This window comes from Macaca fascicularis, chromosome 5 (genome assembly GCF_037993035.2).
Source record: "Macaca fascicularis isolate 582-1 chromosome 5, T2T-MFA8v1.1".
Classification (NCBI taxonomy): domain Eukaryota; kingdom Metazoa; phylum Chordata; class Mammalia; order Primates; family Cercopithecidae; genus Macaca; species Macaca fascicularis.
The window spans coordinates 25,491,706-25,517,070 of record NC_088379.1 but is presented as its reverse complement, the minus strand read 5'-3'; the positions used below and the strand labels follow the sequence as shown (position 1 = coordinate 25,517,070).

Genomic DNA, 25,365 nt, shown 5'->3' with positions numbered 1-25,365 from the left:
ACTACTCCACATTTCATATATCAAGACTGAATGAGGCAAACTGACATCAAATGCCTCCTGATATGGTACACTAAGAAGACACCGTCACTTCTCTGATACTCATTTACTGCCAAAACCACAGAACCAGAATCTAAATGTAAGGAACAAAGCCAAATTGAGGAACAAATCCCAATTGTGGAACAGCTGACAAAATGAAACAAAAAACTGAGGCCCAGATTAAAGGAGACTAAGGACACACAGCAACTGAAAGGGACCTACAGTCCAGAATTTACTTTTGCTATAAAAGACATTACACTGGCCGGGCGCGGTGGCTCACGTCTGTAATCCCAGCACTTTGGGAGGCCGAGACAGGTGGATCATGAGGTTAGGAGATCGAGACCATCCTGGCTAACACGGTGAAACCCCGTCTCTACTAAAAATACAAAATATTAGCCAGGCAAGGTGGCGGGCGCCTGTAGTCCCAGCTACACGGGAGGCTGAGGCAGGAGAATGGCGTGAACCCGGGAGGCGGAGCTTGCAGTGAATGGAGATCACACCACTGCACTCCAGCCTGGGCAACAGAGCGAGACTCCGTCTCAAAAAAAAAAAGACATTACACTGACAACTGGCAAAATCTGTACAAAATCTGTAAATTACATAATAGGATTTTAGCAATTTTAATTTCCAGATTTTGATAATTGTACAGTGGTTATGGAAGAGAACATCCTTACTTTTAGAACCACACACTGTGGTATTTAAGAAGAATGGGGTATAACGTCTACTTACCTTCAAATGGTTTAAGCGGGGAAAACAGTTTGCATGCGTGTGGGTATGTGTATGCATATGTGTATGTACAGATATACACAAGGACAAGGTAAATGTGGTAAAATGTTAACACTGAGGTATCTGGGGGAACTTCCTTCTAATATTTGTGCAACTTTTCTGCAAGCTGAAATATCAGAACAAAGAAGTGACACCTACAGAAGCACTCATCTCTTAATCAAGATGCTGGCCTATCTCTGCTTGCTACAGAACCTAGTGGTGACAAGCCTCTCCAAAAAACACTCATCAGAGGTGACATGTAAGAGATTCCGGCCAGCTTCCTGGCCTAATTTTTATGTTATTAAGACAATTTACTGAAGAATTTCTTGCTACAGATTTAAAGTTTGATAATACCCAGTGTCGGTGTGCAAGTGGAGACAAAAGAACTTGCACACACTGTCAGGAGTTTAAATTTGTGCACCCTTTTAACATTTTACCAATGTGTATTATAATTCAAGATGTCCATTCCTTTGACCTAACCATGTCAATTCTGGAAATTTATTATACAGGTAGATAATCTGTTACTGTGCCAAAACATGGATACAAAGATGTCCAATAAAGCAACATTTGTAGTAACAAAAACATTTTAAATCCATGTGTACAATGAGGAATAAATTGCTAGTTAACACAGTACCTCCCAGTTATGCCTATATACTCACACAAAAAGTCACCCAGTTAGTAACATCAATATTGAAAGAGAAAAGAGATCTACATTTCTCATCTCCCCTTCCCCAGTGTATACATAAAACACACACACCCTACACGTGATTACTAGTGATACTGGGCAGTGGCAAAAATTGCATTTTGCTTTAAAATGCATTATATAATTTGACAAAGAAGTTTTGTTTTGTCTTACCAATTAAGTTTGGCTTAAACTACAAGATACAAGATAAAATTGCATTCTCTAACATCAACTGATAGCCACTCAAGCACCAACTCTAGAATATAAGCGGCTTAAAATAAAAACAGAGAAAGGCAAATAAGTAAAAAATTTACAGAAAAAAAAAATGTCTCAGCAAGCAAATTTCACTAGGGAAACCATTTTAGAAAATACATGCCTGACTCAAACAAAGAATCACATCAAACCTAAGGGTTTGCCACAAAGAGAAATACAATGAAACTTTAAAGAGGTTCCAAGTGTTTATTCAGTTGTTACTAATAACTCCTTCAGATGCCTCACTTCATCTTATGAACGGCCTTTAAAATGGCACACATGCCTTTATGAACTTCAGTCACAGTTCCCTGATAATTTTGTCTGCCTTCTAGTTTGGCCACTGGAAAAAGTAAGATAAATCTTTGACAGAGGGAAAGCAGTGTTCAAGACCTGAAAAGTGTCACTTGATGAGAGCACACACACAGTTTCTCATACAGGCTAAGTGCATGGACTCAGGAACTAGGTTGCTTAAACTGAAATCCTGGCTTTATTGCAAACTAGTGGTGTGACCTAGAGCAAGAAATTTACTCCAACTCTGTGTGCCTCAGTTACTTCAATGGAAAACACAGATAAATGTACTTCTAATCAAAAAGGTTCATATATGTAAAGCACTGTAATAGTGTCCAGCACTAAGTAAGTCCACTACTACTCTTTCAAGGCTGGATTACTGAATGGTATCTAATCTAATGAATACTGTGAAACTGAAATGGTCCCTTCAAAACAAGTATATATTTATATTGCCTTAAAAATACATATAATCAAATATCGATACAGGATTTTATAAAGAACTCCTACAGCTCAACAACAAAGAAACTTGGTTTATAAATGAGCAAAGGAATAGACATTTCTCTAAGGAAGATACACAAGTAGCCAATAAGCACATGAAAAGATACTCAACCTCCCTAATTAGGGAAATAAATGCAAATCAAAACCGTGAGATACCACTTCATACCCATTAGGATGGCTCTGATTTAAAACAAAAAACAATAACAATAAAGTAACAAGGGTTGGCAAGGATATGGGGAAAACTGGAAACTTTCATGCATAGCTAGTGAGAATGCAAAATGGTACAGCCACTATGGAAAACAGTATGGTTCCTCAAAATAACAAACACAGAATTACCATATGATCTATCAGTTCCACTTCTGAGCATATACTCAGAAAAAAATGAAAGCTGGAATTAGAAGACAGTTGTACACTAATATTCACAGTACCATTATTCACAATAGCCAAAAGGTGGAAAACAACTCAAATGTACACTGACAATGAACAAATGGATAACAAAAATGTGGTACATACATACATATGATTGGATATGATTCAGCCTGAAAAGGAAATTCTGATATATGTTACAACACAACATGAATAAACCTTGAAGACATGCTAAGCGAAATAAGCCAAACACAAAAGGACAAATTATTATATGATTCCACTTATATGAGGTACCTAGTAGTCAAATTCATGGAGACAGAACAATTGGTGGCTACCAGGGACCTGGGGGAGAAGGGAGAATGGAGAGTTATTGTTAAATGAGTACAGAGTTTCAATTTGGGAGGATGAAAAGTTCTGGAGATGGATGCTGGTGATGGTTAAGTGCATTCACAATAACATCAATGTACTTAATGCCACTGGACTGCAGACTTAAAATTGGCTAAAATGGTTCATTTTACATTATGTATATTTTACCACAAAAAATATATTTAGTTTGTCCTTAAACTATGGCTTAGAGAGGGATAACTAAGCTCAGCTGTGAGGGGTCCTATGTTAGTGCCAGGTCAGGTGGCTCCAGCTGCCCAGTAACAGAAAAAACAGACATGTAGGTGTCAAAACTAGCAATAAAAAGGAAATAAAAAGGAACCTGAGGAGTATATGTATGAATATAAATTGTTCCTATTACCATCAAGGTAAGGATACAAAAGGAGAGAGAAACATAGTGAAGTCTGTTCTAGAATCCACACCTCCCTAGGAAGGGCAGCCAGACAGCACGCAGCATCCCTTTCCCCTGACTTGCTACATGATGGGCTTCATGCGCGCTTTGTGTGCATCCCAACGAAGACTGCTGGGGACTGAACGTCTTCCATGGAAAATCCACAATGTGATTATGGAAAACTGGCTTGTACATACAAGATGTCACACAGTTTTCTTCCTTGCACTTTCTCTCTTATTTCTCTCTTATTTCTCACCCTCACTTCAAATTGTTAAAGTAGTGAAATTCTTTTGCCTATCTCACCTAAAACTGAGATGAAGAGGAATGAAGGAGAATGGTAATAATTAATTGTTCTCCTAGATTCTGGTTCCTTTTCCCTTTCACTATTCAACACCCATTAGGTGTTAGGTACCACACTAGATACTTGGAACAGATAACAGCAAAAAAAAAACACGGTCCCTATCCATATGAAGTACATTACAATAGCAGCTACTGGAGGGCAGGCACTATGTTACATACTTTGTATGCATATCTCACATCATACCCACATTATTCTTTTTTTTTTTTTTTTTTTTTAGACAGGGCAGGAGTGCAGTGACGTAATCTTGGCTCACTGCAACCTCCACAGGCTGAAGTGATCCTACTCCCCAGTAGCTGGGACCACAGGTGTGAGCCACCATACCCAGTTAATTTTTGTATTTTTTTGTAGAAACAGGGTTTCACCACGTTGCCCAGGCTGGTCTCGAACTCCTGAGCTCCAGTGATCCCCCTGCCTCAGCCTCCCAAAGTGCTGGGATTACATGCATGAGCCACCGCACCCAGCCCCCACATCAATCTTACCAGGTAGGTATTATTATCCTCATCATACAGATGAGGAAACCAGCTTAGAAACTACCTTGCACAAGTTCATATACTGGTAAATTCTGTTCAAAAATGTTAACTAGGTTATAACGTTCATGATTTTCCACGTACTCTGCATTAGGACAGAATTTAATTGCATTTCAATTATGGACACTACAATGTGAAAGGGTGACAGGGGCTGGGTGTATTGGCTCACGCCTGTAATCCCAGCACTTTGGGAGGCTGAGGCAGGGAGACAGGTGGATCACGAGGTCAAGAGATTGACACCATCCTGGCCAACATGGTGAAACCCTGTCTCTACTAAAAATACAAAAATTAACTGGGCATGGTGGTGCATGCCTGTAGTCTCAGCTACTCGAGAGGCTGAGGCAGGAGAACTGCTTGAACCCTGGGGGACGGAGGTTGCAGTGAGCGGAGATCATGCCATTGCACTCCAGCCTGGGTGACACAGTGAGACTCCATCTAGGAAAAAAAAAAAAAAGGGTGACAGAATATGAATTTTTATGACAGAAATGTAAAGTGCATTAACTGACCTAAAACCTTCTATGATATAGCACTGATTTGGTGTGAGTGAGGGGGGCAACAAAAAATCTGAAAGGAAACTCATTACCTTCCCAATCCTTCAGTTACTGACTAAATTTTACAAGGGTACAGAGTAAATTTTTCCTTGATTACTAGAAGTAAGAAAATGTTTTCTAAAGCTGTAAACATGGCAGAGCGCAGTGGCTCACGCCCGTAATCCTAACACTCTGGAAGGCTGAGGCGAGTGGATCACCTGAGGTCAGGAGTTCGAGACCAGCCTGGCCAACATGATGAAACTCCATCTCTACTAAAAATACAAAAAATTAGCTGGATGTAGTGGCGGCCACCTGTAATCCCAGCTACTCAGGACGCTGAGGCAAGAGAAACGCTTGAACCCAGGAGGCAGAGGCTGTAGTGAGCCGAGATCGTGACACTGCACTCCAGCCTGGGTGACAGAGCAAGATTCCGTCTCAAAAAAAAAAAAAAAGTAAAATAAAGCTGTAAACACAACATTCAGGAAATCTAAAGACATCTGTTATGGGTGCCACACTTTGACTACATATATACACACAAAGACACTTGTGTGTGCACATATATGTCATAAATCTGATTCTGAAACAATTTATCTTGCATTTTTCCTGCACGAGAGCACTATGTTACAATTGCAGTAGGGACTGTGACAGTCTTCTGAATGTATGGCTTACACTATCAATCAGAATTCTGCAAGGAACTTTTTTTTTCTAAATTGAAAAAGAACATGAATCTACATATAGTTCCATTTAACGAAGAGGTTTTGTGTTCTTTTTTCTGTTGGTAGAAATTACACAGACATATTACGAGCCCAGCCTCCATCAAACCATGTTTGGCCAATTTCTTAGCAGCCAAGCCTTTGACACACAGTTTGGTATTTTCATGTACTTGAATTCAGCAGTGCATCTTTCCTTTTCAATAACACAGACCAGAGGTTTTATGGAGCCCTTCGAAATAAGGTCTAATGAACAAAGACAAGACCATGAGTCAGGTTTATAATGGGTTAAGCTATTTCAAAGAAGCCTGCCCCTAAGGAAAAAATTAAATATGGCAATTGCCACTCTTAAACACATATAAAATAGGACATTGTAGATATTCTACATACGAGTTTAAAAATAACACAATAAACTAAAATAAAATGATGGGAATCAAAATTCCTATGTTCAGAATAGGGGAGAAGAGATTTCCAAAACATTTTATGTAACACCACTACATGAAAAAGGAAATGCCTTTGTTGCTTGAGTATTAATACGAAACAATACATTTCTTCTTTTGAATTGTAACTTATATTTCTTCTCTTCAATTGTAACTTACATTATAATGATCAAACCTACATTTGTGGTAAAAATGAAAACCACTCTGAAGAAGCAGTCTTAACCACAATTCAAAGCTTAAAGAATGGCTTTCTGCCAAAGTGTATCTGAGCCATTAAGCTGTCATGTTGCCTTCCTGCATTGCTAGGACCAAAAGAGCAGGCCCACCAGCTAGTATCTGCTCACTCAAGCCTCATGGGAGGCCATGAGGCTCTGAAAGGGAAATAAACAGCACAGAAGCACAGGGCTCGATGGTGCAAGATCTAACTGCAAGCTGCTTTGCCTTGGGAAATACTACAGGCTGATTAATGCTTCTACAAACATCTGACGATGTTTGCCTCTATTCAGCACAGGCAAAGGAAAGGTTTGGAATTGAGACTGGACAGATCACCAAGCACTGAATAATGTATGCATCATCAGTAACTTATGGCAACACTAGTATAGGAGGGAAAGCCTTGAGAGAGTGAGTTGGGATGGCAATGCAGAAGACAAGAACAAGGCCCCTAGAAAGTGGACATGATTTTCAGAGTTTTGAGTCATTCATGTTATGTATTTACTTGGTACTTTGCTATGTATGAACTTAAATTGTACAAGCTGCAAAGGTGTTGTGTTACAGAGTTAATTTACTAGTTTACTGTCTAGTCAATGTCCCTACGTCAAATCGCTTAATTAAGAAACAGGAGATTAGTTTTACTTTAAAGAGGAGCTCCCCTGTAGCTATTTAATTCTTAATATTCCTTCTCTCACCAACTTCTGTACAGGCATGTTTCCTAAAGTCATGCAGAATCTCTACTGTCTACAGCACTAGTACTACTGACCTCCTCCCTCATCTTGCCTTCCACCACAGGCAGTTCACTGACAAATTCCATCAACTGGATTTCCAAATTATCTTCTCTATCTCCATGCTCTAAATCCGTAAGATTAGATGAAGCTCTCATTGCCACTTATACCTGTAGCTTCCTCAACTGGCTTCATATAGCAAAGTAAACAAGACAGCAATAGACAGAATACATCTCCTTATGTGTATTCTCATTTAAGTCTCATTAACAATCCTGAGAGGTCAGCATTATTTCTTTTTTTTTTTTTTTTTGAGACGGAGTCTCGCTCTGTCGCCTGAGCTGGAGTGCAGTGGCCAGATCTCGGCTCACTGCAAGCTCCGCCTCCCGGGTTCATACCATTCTCCTGCCTCAGCCCCCCGAGTAGCTGGGAGTACAGGCGCCCACCACCTCGCCCGGCTAGTTTTTTTGTATTTTTTAGTAGAGACGGGGTTTCACCGTGTTAGCCAGGATGGTCTCGATCTCCTGACCTCATGATCCGCCCGTCTCGGCCTCCCAAAGTGCTGGGATTACAGGCGTGAGCCACCGCGCCCGGCCTATTTCTAATTTAAAAAGGAAAAACGAAGGTGGGAAAGCCACAAGGTGAGGCTTTCCCTCATTTCTGACTCCACAGTGATCAACGAAGTTTAGATAATGAGCCCCACATACAAAACAAATAAGGAAATCATATTCTGTTCCATAAACTACTTGTATTCTTTGTCTTTCCAAAATAATGACTTATCCCAATTCACTGATAACATTCATTCTCTTTTCCCAGTAAACAAGCCATCTATCATTATTTAATGTTTCAAAGAAATCACTTCTTAATCTGTAACTGATTTCTCAGCAAACCAAAACTATTGAATCCCAAGGATGAAATACTGTAATATTCCAATTTGAGAATATGAAGCAATACCATAAAGTGAAATAAACCAGGGAAATCTGTGTTAACAGCTGTAGGGATCAGTCAAATTCAGACTCCTAAAGAATTATAACTAGGCCGGGCGCGGTGGCTCAAGCCTGTAATCCCAGCACTTTGGGAGGCCGAGACGGGTGGATCATGAGGTCAGGAGATCGAAACCATCCTGGCTAACACGGTGAAACCCCGTCTCTACTAAAAAAATACAAAAAAATTAGCCGGGCGAGGTGGCGGGCGCCTGTACTCCCAGCTGCTCGGGAGGCTGAGGTAGGAGAATGGCGGGAACCCGGGAGGCGGAGCTTGCAGTGAGCCGAGATCGCGCCACTGTACTCCAGCCTGGGTGACAGAGCGAGACTCCTTCTCAAAAAAAAAAAAAAAAAAAAAAAAGAATTATAACTAAGTAACCTAGCAATGAAGAAAATGTCATACCACTGTATTAGTGCTGAGAAAAATTTAAAAGTGCCAACTAGTTTCCAAACGAACTGGAAATGCACACTAAATATTTTAGGCTATCACTTTTAATGCTGGCCAGTATTTTTTCTTAATAGCACACACAGCCATTAGAGAAATATGGCCAAAGTTAGAAGCTTGTATTATTCACATTCAAGATGACTCAAGTGTGTACAATATTGAGTTCTCAAATACAAATCTGTACGCAGTAAGTGCTCACTATATGAATAAACTATAACAGCAAGTCATCTGTTAAAACACATGCAACCAAAACAAAAAGATTATGGAATCTTATATATTAAACTACATTACTATTTAGAAAAATTACAATTTATCAATGATTAAAGCACAGTTAAAAATGATTTTTAAAAAACTGATCTGTAATGTTTAAGTTAATTTCCACAATGGAGAAAAAAAATTGTAAGTTGACATTCACTTTTCAATTTTTTTTTTTTTTTTTTGAGACGTAGTCTTTCTCTGTCACCCAGGCTGGAGTGCAGTGGCGCGATCTTAGCTCACTGCAAGCTCCACCTCCCAGGTTCACGCTATTCTCCTGCCTCAGCCTCCAGAGTACCTGGGACTACAGGCACCTGCCACCACACCCGGCTAATTTGTATTTTTAGTAGAGACGGGGTTTTACCATGTTAGCCAGGATGGTCTCAATCTCCTGACCTCGTGATCCGCCAGCCTCAGCCTCCCAAAGTGCTGGGATTACAGGCGTGAGCCAGTGTGCCCGGCCCCTAACTTTTCAAAAAGTTTTACAATGGAGAGAAAAGGGAACTATTTTACCAAATTCAGGTAGCTAAAATTGATAGAACTATTTTTCACATGGAGAATGCCCTACAAAGACACAACACTATAGGTTACTGTTATTACTTGCTCCACAAGCGATGTTCTTTCATGAAGCATGTTGCCACTTCAAAAAAGTGATAATCCACATTTTTGACAGATTCTATAAAGAAGTGGTATCAAGATCTAAATGAGAGTCTCTCAATAAACCTTACAAATTCCCTCATGTAGTTTTCTTGAGTCTAAAACTAATTGATCGGAAAATGTGATAAACCATGTTCAGGTCTCCAGCAGTTACACCCAGGCAATTCTTTACTGTAGTAACAATAATATACCACTGTGTTTAAGATAATAATGACAATATTATTAGTCATAATGTTATTAGTTAACAGATTGATTACCTATGCTTTTAAAATGTTAGCAGCTCAAGATATAAAGGAGAATTTCAGATTGAAAAGAAAACTTTAATTCTAAGTAAAAATTTGAACTTTGGAACAAAAATCCAGTTAAAGGGGAGTAATTCTAACTGTTAATTTTTCCTACTATCTATCAATGCTTTGGTTTGGTTCTAGTATTTCTCCAAAATTAAAACCACTGGTCCAGTCATTATATTCGACAAGGTCTTTATTCTGAAAAAGAATTACTACTCATCCTGGATCAGCTCTCTCCTTTTTGAACAATCTCCTAAGATCTAAGATTTATGCTATTTCACAGCATCCTCCTGACTGGATCCTTGCTGGTCAGATCACTTCTCACTTGACCTGCCCCGTTCGCTGACTCAAAGAACGTTCACGTATTATTCTTTTATAGGCAGAATGTACAGCAAACTCTTTTGTTTGTTCAGGCTGCATGTAAATGAGGAATGGGAGAAGAGAGAGAAAGGGGCTAGAAGGTTGGAAGAGAGAGGGAGGAAAGCAAGAGGACACTGGAGTACAAAAGATCAGTGAAAAAAAAAAGAGAGACAGAAAAGACTGAGGGAGTGTCACAGCCACCAAGTTGAAGAGAAATAAAAGAGAGCAATGGAGTATCTAGTGGCCATAAAAGGGCAACTGTCCACCTCCTAACAAACCAAATCTGGTCAGTCCCAAATATGGAAATGTTTTAGTTGAAATACAGAGCTTTTCTTCTGTGGAATACGAGCACAGATCACAATCAAATAATCTCACACTTGGATATCCACCACTGTGAGAAAAATCTGGTGAATTATTACATAAACTCTTTCTACATTTTGCTTCCTCAAAATCCAGGTTTTTCTAACAAAAACAAACAAACAAAAAATCCCAACACTTTTATAGTTATTCTAGAGCTTCCGTCTCTGTAAAATAGGAATGTTAATTGTTAGCAATCTGCAGAGCTGTTGTGAAGACTGGGTAAATCATTTGGTAAGGGAAATCTTGTAAGTGCAATATTGATTCAATGTTAGCATAACACACTCAGATTTTCTTGGCCTTCAGATGTACCAATCCCCAACTCACAAGAGTTCAGTGATGACAAATTTCTAGAAATTGAAATCATTTCAAAATAAGATTACCTTCTTATGTATCTAGTTATTCTCTCAGTTTGTAGTTAAGAAGTTGGTAAATAAGAGTATGACCTGTTCTGCCATGACAGGATAGATGCATGTCTTAAAAACCTAGTATTATCAAAAGTTCATTCATTTGACTAATATTTGCTGAATACCTGTTATGACTATTCACTGTCCCAGGGGATGGAGATACAGGAGTCAACAAAATAAGCAAAATCTGTTAATGAGGGTGGGGGAAAGAATAGATTTAGAAAGTAGACCAAGGATTGAAAATTGGCTCCCTACATAGACAGTGACTGTTTATTTCAAATATGAATGCTTTCAGTGTGTTCTGCTTGCACCCAGTCACCCCCATTTTATAAGCATATTTGTGTTACTTATCTCTGGCCTATCCCTGCCCCAGGGCTAGAATTTCCCACTCAAGTTAGTTTTTCCACTGAAACGTCAACAATAAAGGAGTTTATTAAGTTAAATTTCATGCACATTTGATTAATCTAGCTGCTTAGCTGCTGCCAACAACACTTCTACAGGCATTTTTAATCCCCTCATCACCCCTGGGTGCCATCTCTGGCTACTGATCTCAGTTTGGGGCCAACTAAACTAGAATGCAGTTTAGTTTCCTTCTAAAGTACACTGTAGGAGGAGAAATTTACCAAAGAAAAAGAATACAAGCTGCTAACATGCATGATGACAACCAAAGGAAAAAGACAAAGCTTTGAAGAAACAAATTCCACAGAGAGACAACATAAAACCTTGTGCTTCCAACAGGATAAGCAGCATGAGGTGGAAAGCGGTAAGACTGAAGTGACTAAACATAACTTAAGGGGGGGAAAAAAAGCAATCCTCTCATATATCGCCAAAAAGCCAAACCAATGCTATGGAAAAGACTAGGAAGAGTTGGATTATCTGGGAGAAGACAAGGGGTTAATGTGGAATAGGGACAATCTGGTGAAACAAAGCAATAGAAAAAAATAAATTCAACTCTTCTATACTCTGAATCCATATGTTTTCATTTACTGCCTCCACCACTGAAAATGTATGCCTGCACACATCTGTACAAAGACAAGCAACCATCATCAGGGTAGTTAACACACTGATTGGGAGAGGTTATTTATCTTCTATAATTTCAAAACATGATTTCTGAAAAGCATATCATGCCCAATTCAGAGAACTGAACTATGTACTTTGACTCAATTTCCAAGAACTTGCAGAAAAAGATGAATTATGCGTATTATCTTTTGTCCTCCTCTTTTGGCAAATAATTCTTCCATTTTTCAACTCCCAAGTGTAGAAAACTAATGTACAATTCCACCACTATGAAACAATTTACCAGAAGTCTTCATCCTCTTACTGTTTTCTAAGAAGAAAGAAACTATATTTTAGACAATCTTAAAATATACATATGCTGATATCACCCTGCTTTGAAGCCTTATTTATTTTAAAATATTCACCAAAAACTCTGTGATCATCCTCAATAAATCTATAAAGCAAACATCTGCTGTTATGAGGACACTGCAGTAGGCACAGGAACTAACCCAAGAAAAATAAAATTTTAAATGTTATCGAAATCTTCACAAAAACAGAAAGTTTAACATTTGAACATTTAACTGCCTTCAATATCTGTAATGTATTTGATTTATGCTTAATTTTTTGCAACTTTAAATTTTATATTTGCCTTCTGAATTAAAGAAGCACCTATTATACAAACAAGTCCTAACATACAAAAAATGAAAAGTGAACTGAGAGGTTTTATTTTTAATTTTTATTTTTCTAAGACAACAGTCTTACTCTGTTGCCCAGGCTGGAGTGCAGTGCCATGATCTTGGCTCACTGCAACCTCTGTGTCCTGGATTCCAGTAATTCTCCTGCCTCAGCCTCCCAAGTAGCTGAGATTAACCGCATCTGGTTAATTTTTGGATTTCTAGTAGAGATGGGATTTTGCCACGTTCGCCAAGAGTCTTGAACTCTTGACCCCAGGTGATCCGCCCACCTCGGCCTCCCAAAGTGCTGGGATTACAGGTGTGAGCCACCACGCTCAGCCTGAACTGACAGGTTTTAGTATGCATCATCATTTTATTTGTATTTTCTTTTTATTTTACTTATTTATTCATTTTTTTGAAACAGAGTCTCACACTGTCACCCAGGCTGGAGTGCAATGGCGCCATCTCAGCTCACTGCAACCTCCACCTCCTGGGTTAGGAGATTCTCCTGCCTCAGCCTCCCAAGTAGCTGGGACTAGAGGCGCCCGCAGTCATGCCTGGCTAATTTTTGTATTTCTAGTAGAGATGGGGTTTCACCATCTTGGCCAGTCTAGTCTCAAACTCGAGATCTCGTGATCCACCTGCCTCAGCCTCTCAAAGTGTTGGGATTACAAGCGTGAGCCATGGCGCCCAGGCTATTTGTTTTTTGTTTTTTTTTTTTTTTTTTAACTGCATGAGTCTCTTCCATCAATGCAAAGCAAGGGTAAATCCTTCCACAACCAGGATGTACTGTATATTTCTTATATATGAACCTTTAAATATTTACCAAGGCAGGCCGGGTGCAGTGGCTCAATTCTGTAATCCCAGCACTTTGGGAGGCCAAGACAGGTGGATCACAAGTTCAGGAGATCGAGACCATCCTGGCTAACATGGTGAAACCCCGTATCTACTAAAAATACAAAAAATTAGCCAGGCATGGTGGCATGTGCCTGTAGTCCCAGCTACTCGGCAGGCTGAGGCAGGAGAATCACTTGAACCCAGGAGGCAGAGGTTGCAGTGAGCCGAGATCACACCACTATACTCCAGCCTGGGCGACAGAGCAAGACTCCATCTCAAAAAAATAAATAAAAATCAATAAATATATATATATTTACCAGGGCAAACACACACACACATCACAAAACGATACAGCAACAAAAAAACAAAACCAAAGTTTTACAGCAAACTAACTGTTCTCTACCATCAGAGATTTAAAAAAAAAAAAAAAAAAAAGACTGATCTGGTAATCTTTGTCTTAGATATCTGAGGCTTTTGTGGCTGAGGTCAGCTTGGCGATAGGAATTTATCAGACTGAGTTTCACAGTTTTCCAGTTGATGATCACTAGAAATTAGGTCTCTGCAATCCCATACATATACATGCCACTGACACAAAGTTTTAGAAAGGTATATATTGTGTGATACATTCATAACATTTTCTATTTTGTTCTTTTCTGTTTCATTTGGGGGGTAGGGGGTTCATGGGAGGCAGCAGCTTACTAAATTGATTCCAGAGTGTGCTACCACTGGCAGTTTGAAAACCACTAATCTATGAGTTGATAACCATCACAATGCATGCCAAGGGGCAAGATACTACATCACTCTATTTAATAAAACAGCCTTGGTTAATGTCACTCAAAAGCCACTGCTGCTGTGTTCTCCTACTCTCTTTCTATTCCTTATTCTCTAATAACCTTTACTTCAAAAAATAAAAATAAAAGATGGTAGGAGGACCCTTGAAAGTAACGTAGAGGACTGGCATACCATTAGAAAGCACACAGAAACTTATGCTGATCACTTCTTCTCAGAAGGCACAAAATAATATAAAACTAATACCACTTTTAAGGGACATCTATGACTAAGGGAAATACCACTTTTAAGGGACATCTATGACTAAGGGAAACATACACTTAGTGGAACTAAACAATATCCACATAAATGTGTATATATTTTATTTCAATCTTTTGATACAACTAAAACAGAAGTTTTAAGAAATACATTCTTTTCTATATTCAATGCACTGATATTTTATTTTCTATTCTAATACATGTTCTAATGCTGGTCATAACCCACTGAATTTTTCTTTACCCACTCATGAATGTGCTGAAGCCTACAATTTGAAAAACACAGCTTTAGAAAACACAGAAATCAACCCAGCAGGATAAGATGATCATGGATAAAGTAGCAGATTCCAGTGGCCACCTTCTTTCACTGATGAGAAAAAGCCCAAAGAATTGAAAACATCAGTCAAATAGTGATGGCTTATTTTACTCTAGGAATAGCATAGAAGAGTACAAGACTCAGTCAGGATAAGAAAAATGTAATAGTGCACCCTCTACAAAAAAAAAATTCTCACCTATTCTACCTTGGAACTTGATTAGATCACTGTCATTATGGACTAGAGTTTAATATAAAGCAGTTTCATTTTACTTTAACAAGTAAATTCCATTAAGAATATAACTGCTAACATACCAAAAGGATTTTAACATTAAGGTAGACAAACTGACAAAAATCATGGACTATACCAGTGTACTTCATTTAATAATCAACACTTAATCTGACACTGGCTTCCTACATGCCCAAACCTGCACTGTGTGTATATGTACAATTATCTATATATAATTCATACTATACAATTATATAACAATATGCTTTTTTAAAAATATAGAAATGTATGGGTTTTTTCAAGTCACTCTTAGAACCTGTCACAATAACAAGGGAAGGGTTAGGTTTGAAATGCAGATGAGGTGACCCCAGGGTCTAAGTAAGCTTTTAACTACAAAGCTATAAAGACTTCCAGGCTGGGCACGGTGGCTCACACCTATAATCCCAGCACTTTGGGAGGCCAAGATGGGCAGATCATGAGGTCAGGAGTTCGAGACCAGCCTGGTCAACATACTGAAACCCTGTCTCTACTAAAAATACAAAAAATTAGCTGGGCATGGTGGCTCGCGCCTGTATTCCCAGCTACTGGGGAGGCTGAGGCAGGAGAATTGCTTGAACCGGGAGGTGGAGGTTGCAGTGAGCCGAGATCACACCACTGCACTCCCGCCTGGGCAACAGAGCAAGACTCTATTTCAGAAAGAAAAAAAAAAAAAGGTCTTCCAAAGAGAACAGGACTTCCCAACTCTAGCTGTACATCATAAACCTCTGTGGAGTTAAAACAAAACAAATGGATTCTCAAGTGCTACCCCAAAAAGAAATGTTAAAGTTGAGATAGCAAGTATTATCAAGAAACAATTTTGTAAACAACACATTGAACACTATCCTGAAACCATTATGTCCAAGAATGTCTTTTTGGAGGGTGGATACTATTCTGTCCCAACAGACATAAAATTCCTGATTGAACTGATTGATTGCCTTGGCTAATAAGCAGATTATTCTATCTTGGAACTTGATTAGATCACTGTCATTATGGACTGGAGTTTAATATAAAGCAGTTTCATCTTACTTTAACAAGTAAATTCCATTAAGAATATAACTGCTAACATACCAATAGGATTTTAACATTAAGGTAGACTAACTGACAAAAATCATGGACTATACCAGTATTTATAGTCCACTTCTATTTCTATTTCTATTACACTTATCTATCCATGATTGATTTAAACTTGTCTTCCCAATATTGTTTCTTCTATTACCTAAAAGAGAGTTCTGAATCTGATGTAATATTAATGAATTCAGCATTCTCCATTCACTTCTATCACTCTTTAAAAAGAGCATTTAATACCAAACACAGAGTACAAAAATCAGGTTTCCAAGATTTCATATAATTAAGAAACTTATTACGTCACTCAAAATTTTACAAAAATAAAAACTTTAAAGGTTTTTGATGGTTAAATGGGTATTATAAAGACTAGAATTACTATACTAGTAACCACAAGTAACAGCAAAACTATATACCACAAACAAATGAATAACTGCATACATACATTGTTAAATAAACAATAATCACAATATTAATTTTTAAAATTACTCATTTTTGGCCAGGCGTGGTGGCTCACACCTGTAATCCCAGCACTTTGGGAGGCTGAGGCGGGCAGATCACCTGAGGTCAGAAGATCAAGACCAGCCTGACAAATATGGTGAAACCCCACCTCTACTAAAAATACAAAAATGAGCCGGGCATGGTGGCGGGCGCCTATAGTCCCAGCTACTCGGTAGACTGAGACAGGAGAATTGCTTGAACCCAGGAGGCAGAGGTTGCAATGAGCTGAGATCGTGCCACTGCACTCTAGCTTGGACAACAGAGCAAGACTCTGTCTCAACAAAAAAATAAATAAATAATAGGCTGGGTGTGGTGGCTCACGCCTGTAATCCCAGCACTTTCGGAAGCCGAAGCAGGTGGATCACAAGGTCAGGAGTTCGAGACCAACCTGGCCAATATGGTGAAACCCCGTCTCTACTAAAAATACAAAAATTGGCCAGGTGTGGTGGTGCGTTCCTGTAGTCCCAGCTACTCAGGAAGCTGAGGCAGAAGAATTGGTTGAACCCGGGAGGCGGAGGTTGCGGTGATCCGAAATCGCACCACTGCACTCCAGCTTAGACAACAGAACAAGACTCCATCTCAAAAACAAATAAATAAAAATTATAAATAAATAAATAACTCATTTTCCTTTAAGTGAAAATTCTTTGTAAAAGAAAAAAACTGTACTAAATGGCCCAAATAAAAATTGTTTTGTTTGGTCAAATTAGTACCCAAACTGAAGACTTCATCCAACTATTTCCTATTCAGGCTACCATAAAATGACAGTTCTGTAGAGAACTAGTCTATGATGTAAAAGATAATTACAGAGTAATACATGAATAATCCCTAAACTATTTGTTGAATGAAATTACAGCCCATTACTATAAAAACTTAGGGAAAATATTTACCACAGTATCTTCTATAACCATATATCATAAAGGAAAAAGAAAATCCATGGGTTTTTGTCACAAAAAATACTACCATAAATCCATAACCACATCTATAATCAAAAGTTATATATCTTAAATATGCAGTAACTAAATACAGAATATCTTAAATATGCAATAACTAAATACAGAATCATGAGTGTTCATTCTATCCATGACCTTGGGGTCACTGGGAGATTTCTAAAGCATACCTTTTAATCCACGCCATGGTACTTCAAGAACATGTTAAGGTAAGTCACAGCTCGGAACACTTCGATGCACCTCAAAACACCTCAGCCAGTGTATCTGTATCATTCTCCTTTCGTTTTGAGATCATAATGGTTCCGAAGAACTATAATGCTTCCATGTGAATGATAGTCTCATAATTTCAATGACTTAAAAACAAAAACAAAAAACAAGGCCTTAAGTGTTGGTATGTTAAACCACTAAGTGCACTGTGTTAACTGCTGCCATGACTAAGAAAAACAAAAAAGCTGCTGCTACCACTGTGTAACACTGTCATTTTTAATGTGAACCCTCATATGAATGAGGGGTGGAGTGACAGTCCTTGCTTTATCGAGATCTTTCTAGTAAAACCCCACAAATCTCTTTGCCCCAATTGTTTCTTCAATTTTCTTCTCAAGGAATAAAAATTACTTAAAACACTGAAGACTTGCTACATGCTAGGTCCACTTCTCAACGACCACTATTCTATTCTGTGAATGAGGGCCACAAATCACCTATACAACCTGTCTAAAAGGAAACTGATTAATAGACCAGGTAGGGGATTCTTCAAACAATGCTCCTCCTGATGCTGATATTAATGAATCAGGTTAATTCTACGGATGTCATTAAACTGAAAACAGCTCCAGTTTCTAAAGCTTACTTCTATAATAGCATTCATAAAAATGAACAGACAGACAGCTAACCATCAAGTTTTACTCCCATTCTGTGATTGACTTGGCAGGTATCTGTTCCTTTCCTCCTCACCCCATCCCACCTTTCTTACATAAAACATAAAAAATATTTCATTTTTAGAAATGGTATAGTAAGAAGTATATGTATCACATTTTAAATCTACTAAGAATTCACACTGCTTTTACCACAAGTGTGGCATCATGTAGCTACAAGAAAGAACACTCAAGCTACACAAAGTAAAACTAACTGATAACTGATCAATAAATACATTCATTTACTGTCAAAAAGCAATTTAAATTACTTTAGGATGACTGATAAGGCAAAATTTTAATACAGGCAAGCCATAAAGAGCTTCCTAGGAGAGAAGTAGATGAGAAAGGTTCTGTTATACTCTAGGAATGTGGAACAGCTTGTGTAAAGAATGGAAGATGAAAGCTTCCCAGCTAGGGCTAAAAAGTATGCGCTAAGGAGAAAATGAAACTATTTCCTGGTTGAAAGAGCAGATGTAACTGATGAAAATCTTTCAATCCACTGTCAGAAAAAATTGCATATTTTTAAGATTTAGATTTACTGTAGATTGTGGGGAATGCAGACTACAAAATGTAGGTCACTCTTCAGAAAGCTGATAATGGTGACAGAATTACATATAGGAAAGAACTCTACCACAGTAGGTGCGAAGAAACTAATGAAGAACAGAAACAAGGGACCCGATCCAATGAAATCTCTGCCTGCAGCCACAACCATCTTTTCAAACTGATTATTTTATACATTAGTCCATCCCTCTGGCCCCTTCCTGTTCCTACTTAAAACAACTTAATGGCTCTGAATGTGACACACACACACACACACACACACACACACTCCTGAAAGGATATCACATTGTTTCCTACACTCTGCTCTCCAGACAAATGAATCCTATACAGAACTACAAATCTTTATTTTATCTTTAGTTGCACTCTATTTTTATCTTCAGTAATGTATATTTAAAACTCTATGAGGCTGGGAGCGGTGGCTCACGCCTATAATCCCAGCACTCTGGGAGGCCAAGGTGGATGGATCACCTGAGATCGGGAGTTTGAGACCAGCCTGGCCAACATGGTGAAACCCCGTCTCTACTAAAAATACACACACATACACACACAAAATTAGCTGGTCATGGTGGCGCACACCGGTAGTCCCAGCTACTCAAGAGGCTGAGGCAGGACCTGGGAAGCGGAGGTTGCAGTGAGCCAAGATCACACAACTGCACTCCAGCCTGGGTGACACAGTGAGATTGTGTCTCAAAAAAAAAAAAAAGAAAAAAAAAAACACCTATGAAACTGTCTAGAAAACATTCTACTTCCGTGCTAATTATTATAGTCTCCTTCCTTTACTATGCTGTGAGGTCCAAAGGGTGTAACTTTTGTCTTTCATCTCTGTAAACCTATCATCACTTAACCACCAAAGCCTGCAACACAGTAGGCACTAGAAACTACTAAATATGTGAAAATGTTACAAACTCTACTTTGAATATATGGTTGATAAGCTAAATATAGAAAGTTCATGATGGCAGGTATACCTGATATGCCATCAAATACAGTAGGCACACAAATATTTGTTGAATGAATGGAAGAAAATATTTAAGAATGGCGCCTCCAGGCAGAATAGCAAAAAAACACACATTCACTGCTAAATGATAATAAGAATCTAAAATGATTTTTGGTATATCCAATTTTCCATTTTAAAATTAACTTATTTGGTGGCATATATTAATATTTTGAGAATTGTATTTACATCAAAATTCACATTTATAATTCAAAACTTTGTATGTATTAATACACTAAAAATACATTGTGATGCCAGTATCAAGGAGAGCAAAGACTCTGAAAGCGGAAAAATTAAATTAATATAAATAAGGCCCACTTTTTTGATGACTAAATTCTCATTGTTTTGGTTTTGACTACTGATTTACAACACACAATGTTTATGAAATTATGAGATCAAATAACTACTAGCAAACTACTGCTAAAGCATAAACTTCAGGAAAGTAGTTAGAAACAGATGCCAATAACTAATGTTTTCATAAACAGCCTCATACAGTAATCTGAAACGACAATGATGAAGGTGTTATAACGGTCATTGCAATATGATTATTAGGAAAGGCTTGGGTATTTCTTTCCAACACAGGGGAATGGTTCAATTATGACACATCCATACAATGGAAACGTTTGTTAAATAATACTGAAGTAACATGGTAATATGTTAATTACATATGATTACCTAATTATATATAGTATTTTCCTACATTACATATTTTTGTATGTCTATTTATACATTTTAATCAGAAGAGAAATTTTAAAATACATTTAATAAATATAAATGTGTACATTCCATGAGATCAAGAAAAATTTTGCCCGGCACTGTGGCTCACACCTGTAATCCCAGTACTCTGGGAGGCCAAGGCAGGCAGATCATAAGGTCAAGAGATCGAGACCATCCTGGCTAACACGGTGGAACCCCATCTCTACTAAAAATACAAAAAATTAGCCTGGCATGGTGGCAGGCACCTGTAGTCCCAGCTACTCGGGTGGCTGAGGCAGGAGAATGGCGTGAACCTGGGAGGCAGAGCTTGCAGAGATCCGAGATTGTGCCACTGCACTCCAGCCTGGGTGACAGAGTGAGACTCTGTCTTAAAAAAAAAAAAAAAAAAAAAAAAAAAAAAAACAAGAAAAGAAAAAGAAGAAAGAAAAAATTTCAGGTGTGTACATTTCTGTACCTCCAGCACTTATGACAGCACCTTGACAAAGGTGTTAAGAGTGGCAGCAAAGCTTAAGAGAAGATTGTCTGGGTCTGATTCCTAGATCCACTACTCACTAGCTATAAGACTTCAGGCAAGTTACTTAACCTCTAGATGACTTACTTTCTCCTTTTGAAAAATTGGGGTAAAAATAATGGAGGGGGGAAAAGACTTAATACATGTAAGGCACTTAGAACAATATCTGGAACATAGTGATGACACAACGAACTGGGAAAGTGGGGAGCAGTAGTGAACCCATTGCCTCAAACCTGAATAAATGAATGGACTTTTTTTTTTTTTTTTAAAGAGACAGGATATTACTTTGTTACCCAGGCTGTAGTGCAGTGGCACAATTATGGCTCACTGCAGCCTCAACCTCCTGGGCTCAAGTAATTCTCATGCCCCAGCCTCCTGAGTAGCTGGAACTATATAGGCATGCACCACATACCCCGCTAACTTTCTTTTTCTTTTTTTTTTTTTTTTTTTTTGCAGAGATGGGGTCTCACTATGCTGCCAAGCTGGTCTCAAACTCCTGGCTTCAAGTGATCCTCCTGCCTTGGCCTCCCAAAGTGCTGGGCTTACAGGCATGAGGCACTGCACCTGGACTGAGTGGACTGTTTTTAAAATACAGAAAGAAATGTTAGTAAAGTCACCTGTGTGGAAACTCAAAGACTAGCACATATACTACACCTTCATTGTTTTGGACACTTCAAAGTGTATGTAATTTTGTACCTATTACCCTTCCTTATGATAAGCCAATCATCATATATTAAGAATCCCAGGTCTTCTATTAACTTTATACTAAACCTTTGACCATTATGGTACTTAGTACTAGTAGGATACATATTTTATACTATTTTTCCAGTGGTCATGATGTATTTGCACAGTACAATGTATGGTCTTCTGTAATCGTCATTTTGGAAAACAACACTATTTTGTAACAATGGATCTATATAAGAGTGCAGTGGTTTGTAGAGTTTTATCAAACTCAGTTTTATTATATTCATTCTTTAATAACTAAGCAATTCACTCTCTGATCATTAATATATTTACATACACACACACAGAATACCCCCTCAAAAACATACAAAAAACATCTGAGCATAAGTAACCCAAGTATCTACCTACCAATGAGTGGATTTTAAAATGTGGTATATGCATACAGTGGAATACTATTCTGCTTTAAAAAGAAACAAAATTCTGCCAATGCTACATGGATGAACCTTTAAGATATTATGGTAAGTGAAGTAAGCCAGTCGCAAAAAGACAAATACTACATGATTCCACTTACATGAAGTACCTAGAGTAGTCAAACTCATAGAGACAAAAAGAATGGTAATTACCAGGGACCTGGGGGGCAATGGGGAGTTATTATTTAATGGGTTTGGAGCTTCAGTTTGGGCAGATGAAAACAGCTTTCAAGATGGATGGTAGTGATGGTTGCACAGCACCGAGAATGTACTTACTACCACTAAACTGTACAGTTTAAAACTGTTTAAATGGTAAATTTTATTTATGTATATTTTGCCACAATAAATAAACTGAACACACCTGATGAGATACATAAATAATGGATAGTAACTTACTTTCTTCCTTATATTTTGATAAATTTTCTAAATATTTCCCTTGTTATTTTACAAATCGAACGTATTTCTCCTCTTTTTTATTTTTATTTTTTTGAGACGGAGTCTCACTTTGTCGCCCAGGCTGGAGTGCAGTGGCGCGACCTCGGATCTCTGCAAGCTCCACCTCCCGGGTTCACGCCATTCTCCTGCCTCAGCCTCCCGAGTAGCTAGGACTACAGGTGCCCGCCACCACGCCAGGCTAATTTTTTTGTATTTTTAGTAGAGACGGGGTTTCACCATGTTAGCCAGGATGGTCTGGATCTCCTGACCTCGTGATCCGCCCACCTCGGCCTCCCAAAGTGCTGGGATTACAGGCGTGAGCCATCGCGCCCAGCCCATCTATTTCTCCTATTTCTATCTTCGTTAAGTGGCACTACTCATCCTCTCAGACAGCCACGACATTCAACCATTTTCCTTCCCATCCTAAGCCAAGTCTTACAAACTGATTTTAACTCTGTAACACTACTTGAATCTGATGCCTTTCTTTTATTTCTAATGCCTCGGCCTTCATTAAGTTCTTCCTTATAGCACAAGATCACTATAACAGTCCTATAGTCAATCACCTATCCTCAAAAGCCTAGCCTTCACAATTATCACTAGCTATTTTCTTGAAATAAAGCTCTTGTTTTAAAACCTTTACAAAGGGCTCCACTGTTTCTTCAAATTTAAAGTTCCAAGCAAAACATTGAAAAATACCCGGGAGGCAGAGCTTGCAGTGAGCTGAGATCCGGCCACTGCACTCCAGCCTGGGCAACAGAGCGAGACTCCGTCTCAAAAAAAAAAGAAAAAGAAAAAGAAAAATACTTTTTTGTCTCATCTAACCTACTCTTTTGGGCTCACCTTCACAAGGCCCTTCTGCTTTCCACACTCTACACCAGATTCTTTACTCCCTTTCTCACCATCCCCACTAGGCTCTGCTACCTCCATGCTTGTATGCACACTTCTCTATGTGGAATCCTCTTCCTTCCAACTCCGAATTGTATCTAGTCGATTCTCAGACACTGCTATATGATAACAGCAATGTAAGAACAATTTGGCAGTATCTTATCAAAAGTGTAACTGCACATATCCTTGTAACTAGCCATTTCACTTCTAAGTATCTGTCCTACAAAAATACTCAAACATACGAGACACAAAGATACTCACTACAGTGTTGTTTCTAAAAGAGAAAAACATCTAGCTGGGCACCAAATGGGAACTTGCTAAATATACTGTTACAACTATATTATGGATATGGAATACTACACAAAATTATGAGGGGGGCAACCCTAAATATACACTGATAAGAAAAGAACTAAAGAAGAGTTATAAATTTTAAAAGTAAAAATAAAGAAAACCCAAACTGTATTTATATACTTTTATGTATTTTTAAGTACACAAAGAATTTGGGAGAATATATTCAAATTTGTAACAGTGGTTATCTCTGGGGAAGGAAATGGAATTTGTGCAACATTTCAAATGGAACAGACAGGAAGAAGCCACACAGATTCACTCTCCTACTTTCTCACTCCCAATCTAGGAGCCTGATCTAGCTCCTACTCTACTTAGCTACTGATACAGAACTTAAGCTGAATGGCACTAGCTACACAGAGCCCAACTGCATGTGCAGCCTGTCTTGGCAGACTTACCTTGGCCACAAGCTCCCTAGCTAAAAGTACTCACAGCTGCCAGTGACACACTCTGCAGGTCCAGCTGTAGTAGAGGTGAGAAAATAGCCACATTCTTACAGGGACTCCACTCAGGCTTACCTTTCTATTGATATTCTGTTTTCTTCCAGTTAAAGGAATGTTTACCAACATTGGGCACTCGTGGTTTTTGAACAAATTCATCTCTAACAAGAACCACATCCTGAATTGGCAGGAGGGTCAGAGGAAGTCAGTACTCAGGTATTCCTTAACAAAATCTCTTGCCCCCAAATTTCTAGAATTCATCTTCCTCTAACTTAGTTAAAAAGTTTAAAACTGAGAATTAGAAGAAGAAATCCCTTCCTGAAGCTTTCACTGGAATCCCTAGTCTGAATTAACCATTCCCTCTTCTTGTGTACCTCAACACTCCTTGGGAAATGCCTGTTATGTGAGCTATGGTGTTCCTCCTTATAGTTTATGTAAGTGTACCTGGAGTCCCCAAGGAGGCACAAACTATCAAGGGCCAGGCTGTCTTCACTTATCTTTTATATAACCACTACATGTCACAGGCAAAGTAGAAAAGTACAAAAATTTTTAATGGCATCTAAATACAAAACAGTCCATCTCTATTTGTACCCAAAGGAAAAAAGCCTGTATCCCCCTTACATCACAAGAATCTAAATACAATTACAGTTTCTGTATATTGTAATTATTTGATAAGTTTCCCATGTAAAATCTCTTTGCCGGCCAGACACGGTGGCTCAGGCCTGTAATTGCAGCACTTTGGGAGGCCAAGGCAACCCAATCATTTGAGGTCAGGAGTTCGTGACCAGCCTGACCAACATAGAGAAACCCCGTCTCTATTAAAAATACAAAAATTAGCTGGGCGTGGTGACATGAACCTGT

General features: G+C 38.5%; 1 protein-coding gene across 16 annotated transcripts in view; it reads right to left on the bottom strand.

Annotated features, from left to right (window-relative positions):
• RBPJ (recombination signal binding protein for immunoglobulin kappa J region) overlaps positions 1–25,365 on the bottom strand; it is a 270,713-nt gene that overhangs the window by 53,926 nt on the left and 191,422 nt on the right. For 8 of the 16 annotated variants that reach the window (XM_074039493.1, XM_005554632.4, XM_045392216.2 and 5 more), the window contains exon 2: positions 17,728–17,910. The exons of 7 other annotated variants lie outside the window; for them this stretch is intronic. Coding sequence is in view for 6 of the 9 variants with exons in the window: in XM_005554632.4 (XP_005554689.1) it covers positions 17,728–17,744 (17 nt within the window). In the remaining 3 variants the exon portion in view is untranslated. Of the gene's footprint in view, positions 1–17,727; positions 17,912–25,365 lie in introns of those variants that run through there. One more of the 16 variants, XM_074039491.1, reaches the window with a different exon arrangement.